This window comes from Trachymyrmex septentrionalis, unplaced genomic scaffold (assembly GCF_001594115.1).
Source record: "Trachymyrmex septentrionalis isolate Tsep2-gDNA-1 unplaced genomic scaffold, Tsep1.0 scaffold13, whole genome shotgun sequence".
Lineage (NCBI taxonomy): Eukaryota > Metazoa > Arthropoda > Insecta > Hymenoptera > Formicidae > Trachymyrmex > Trachymyrmex septentrionalis.
The window spans coordinates 5,838,784-5,843,115 of NW_017304438.1; the positions used below are offsets into that span (position 1 = coordinate 5,838,784).

The 4,332-nt window shown below is 31.6% G+C and overlaps 1 protein-coding gene across 5 annotated transcripts in view; it reads right to left on the reverse strand.

Moving 5' to 3' along the window:
* Positions 1–4,332, reverse strand: part of LOC108756796 — a 35,636-nt gene that overhangs the window by 22,375 nt on the left and 8,929 nt on the right. For all 5 annotated transcript variants that reach the window (XM_018500843.1, XM_018500845.1, XM_018500842.1 and 2 more), the window contains exons 2-3: positions 1,971–2,153; positions 1,371–1,511 (exon numbers count right to left, since the gene is read on the reverse strand). In XM_018500843.1, coding sequence (XP_018356345.1) covers positions 1,371–1,511; positions 1,971–2,153 — 324 coding nt within the window. The remainder of the gene's footprint in view (positions 1–1,370; positions 1,512–1,970; positions 2,154–4,332) is intronic.

Below are 4,332 nucleotides of genomic sequence, written 5' to 3' on the forward strand. Positions count from 1 at the left end.
GATAAGAAAATGTATCTCTTTAGATCCTTCTCTGTATATATATATATGAAATTAGAACAACTGCAACTCAAAGAACATGAAACTGTACATAGTGATATATATGTATCTAATTATGATTAAGAGCTTCATAATAATGATAGCAAAAGATCTGAAAGCCATCTCATTAAATTTGCTATTTTATTAATTTATTGTGTTTAATGATGATCAACGTGCATATGGCAAGAATACACAATATTTTAAAATTGTAGCGAATTTGCGGGAAAATTAATCGCGATTTTTATATTTTATATACAGATCCGCAGAACACAAATACTAATATTACATTAATGTTATAATTAACTCAACAATGTAAGCATAAAGTATAATATGTATTATATTAATTTTATTTTGTTGAGTGGAAAATTATAATATTGATGTAATGTTACTGTTAGTTTAGGTTCTGCGGAGAATGACGAACAATTCCATCGCAAACGTGACATACACAATTGATTAGTAAGACGTCGGACAATAACAGATTAAACGGACGATAGGTACACGGATGACGGTCAGGGTACATTACGTAACATCACTGTGTAGCACTGTTGATTTTTCGATGTTGACTGATACAGTTATTAGCCTAAAACTTAGTTTTGAATAGATGCCGAACTATAGAAAATCGTACGAATATACAGACTACAAAAATTCAGAGGTGCGATCCATTCGAGACCAATTATCCTTTTTTCATGTCTTTGCCATTAATAAAAAAATTATTCATCCGTGCATGTAATTACAGCTGTTCAATTACATACTCGCGAGCAACTGCCTTGTTTCGTATTTCTCATTCTCTGTTTGTATTTTCTTCTGCTATTTCAATTGCTTGCCAGTTTATTTACGTCAGTTAAACAATTTGCTTAAATTACTCTACACACTAATTTAATGCAAAATTATCTTTTTTTACTTTAGATTAAGCATAAATAAATAATCTTGTGATCCTTAAGCTCACATTTTAAATCATCAATATTTTTAAATATATTAATTTTATATGTTTTATATAAAAATATTTTTATGGGAAAAATTTTTCTTTGTTATACAATATAATCACTGGAGTGTGCCATTAAATTTTTTCTTTATAGTTATACATTTCACGATTTGATGAACATAAACATTTGACAGTTATTAATTAGAATAAATTATTTAATTTAATTTTGCTACTTTTTAAAAATATCTCACATATGTATTTCATAGAATATTTTCTAAGAGACATTTTACAGCAAAATTTGCATGCACGATATTTTATTAAAAATAAAAGGATATATTTCAAATAATTCGATTTTCTGAATGTTTTTGGCTAAGACTTAATTTAATGATTAATAATGAGAAAAACGACTTACAGAAGAGGACTGCCACAAAATCCGTTTCCTCAACAATCTTCGACAGAATTTTTGCATTAACTTCTTCGATACGATCTGGTCGATCCATAGCTTCCAAACTCGTAAGAAAATCCAATACATTCTCTTCGTCCATTAAGTCACCTAAGTAAATAATTACATATATATATTTTTCTTTATACGATAACACGTTTGTATATAAACAATATTAAGTGAAAATCGACTGAGAAATATTCAACACAAATAAACGAAGAAGGACCCCAGCAAACATAAAGTAACAATAACATAACATCAATGTTATAATTTCACATTCATTAATACAGCTGTTACATGCAATGTGTGTAATATTACATTTATATATTAAGTATAAAATTATAACATTGGTATTACATTACTGTTAGTTTGGTGTTTTTTTACTGGGCTATATTCAATCAAGACGGATCTTAGTGCTAATAATATTTCATATGAATTTTATAGTTATCAGTTTCATTTATTAGTAAATTCTCAATTGTTGCTCTCACTAACTCAATATAATTTTAGCGAATTATTAATAATGATATTTATTATGCGCTTGAATAGGTGTTTATTTAAGTACTGGCTTACCATCGTATATGATTGGTTCTTTTTCGCGGAAATATGTAAGAGCCGGAAAGTTTTTGATGCCATATTGCTTCGCCAGTCGTTTATCGTTGATTTTGACAAAGTCGACTCCAAAGTGGTCTGTATCGTCGTCGATTTTCTCCAGTTCGGTCAGGACTTTGTCGCATGTGGTGCAACTTCGGGCATCTGTAGACAGATTACTACTAGATCTAGGAAAATCATATTAAATAATAAGAAACCGGAATAGACGTCGATTGAAAATGCTTATATTTATTTTACATATAATGTAGGTATTTAATAATAAGTACAGAGAACATTTTGTTAAGATTGCATAGGGCATGCATGTATTAATTAATATTTAATTATAATTTTAAAAAAGAAACATATTATTCATTAAAAGAATATAAATTGATATACTAGTTTACAAGATTTTGTGCAAGAGTATATAAAAACTGCTTCTAAAGTAATTTTTGACGTTGAATCCGAATCTTACCATAGAAATATTTCCATCAAGTCTGGATTTTTGAGATACAAAAAAAAACATTTTTTCCAATACAGTAAAGTTTTATTGAAAATTAAAAAACAATCAGTAGTGTTGAACGTTTAATTTTTGTTTTTTGTAAATCTTTGGATCGGTTTTACATATTAAGGCGACATGACCAATGTACGCCAATTTTCCGCACATTAGTTAAATATTGGTCTACATAATATTGGCATATGGATAATTATGCATGTCATGCACATGTGTGTATGTGTGTAAGTAATAATTGCTAATGTAATGTACATTGGCGTACATGTCGTTTGGAGCTGCCTTTAAAATCCATCAATAGTCGCCTGAATGTTTTCGTTCCAAAACTGAAAATAACATTTCTCAATTATCATCAAATCCTAATGGAAGTGTTTGCCTTACTGGTCACTTATCGCACCTAAATAATTCAGGAAAAAAATGCTGTATCTTAAAAATTGACATGCTATCTGCAAAATGATTGTTATATTTAACAATTGTTGTTAAATATAACATGTTATATGACATGTTATATTTAAAAATTAATATATTATTTAAAATATTTGATCAGATAAATTTTTCTAATAGAAGATTCAAACTTAGCACCCTATAATATGTTTAAAAAAAATTTCTTTTCTCATTAAAAATTAGCACTTATAAACTAATGTAATTAAATGGTTGAGCTGTAGTGCTTAAATGGACAACGATGTTTTGTACTCTAATTTTAAGTATGTTTCGCTTTCTCAGATGACTGTAAGAAGAGATCAATCCCGCTTTTGCACATTTTTACGCTTATCGTTCCCGTTCCTTGGCAGATTGCGTACATTCTTGGCGGGCTGCGCTTCATTCGAGCGTACAGAGAGCAAACCACTGCCTCTGCGGTAGGTGTTAGGTTACAATTATCGACTATAGACATCGAGATATTGTCCCACTTCCCCGTTCTTCTAGTTTTCCGTGCTTGGGAAAATCATCGCGTTTCATCGCGCGAAGACCTTGATTATGGCTTGCGATAATATCAAGTGATAACAAAGCGCGGGCGACAATGTTACGCGCATCGTCGCATACACGTTTCGCCCCGCCATTTTTGGTGACGACTTCCTTAGAATAGAGCTAGAAGAAACAGGAGAGGTGGTTCCAATTCTCTTCCCCTCTATTTCTGTTGTCTTCTTACTCGCTCTTAGTTTTGTCTTTCTCTTTTTCACTCTCTTTCTCTCTTTCAGTTTGTTCACTGGTTCAGCTTCTCTTTCCGTTACGCTTCTTTACTCCCATGATCACACATCCGCATCTTTCCTCCTCTTTATCTCTGAGCCTTTTTTTATCTATTTTTTCATTTTCTGTCTCTCTCTCTCTCTCTCTCTCTCTCTATACATCTTTATCCATCCCTTTGCTCCGCCATCGTTGAGAGTAACGTAATAGCATTCGGTTAACACCCCCGCGAAACGGTTGGCAGAATGATTTGACTAAGATGCGTAAAGCGAGAGGGAGATGTATGAAACGCAGCGAAGGAATTTTCGAAAAGCTGTGCCAGATAAATTGGACCGTGTCCACCGGTTGCTGCCGTAATAGTCGAAAGTTAAGAGAAATTTATCGATAATCTACTAGTCAATACAAATTAGAAAAAAGATCAAACACGAAAGGAAAACGTGCCTTTAATCAACATAATAATATCATCTATCGATACCGTCTATTAGTTAATAATGATCGGTATTTATAGTTGGATCTTATATTTAAGACCGTCTTACAGTCTTAAGATGTTATGAACAGCCAGAGAGTCGTATTAGCAAAATAAGAACAGACTACGAATACCGCCTAATATGTCAGAAATCATGAATATCGGTGTATTGAAACACGTCGAGATTG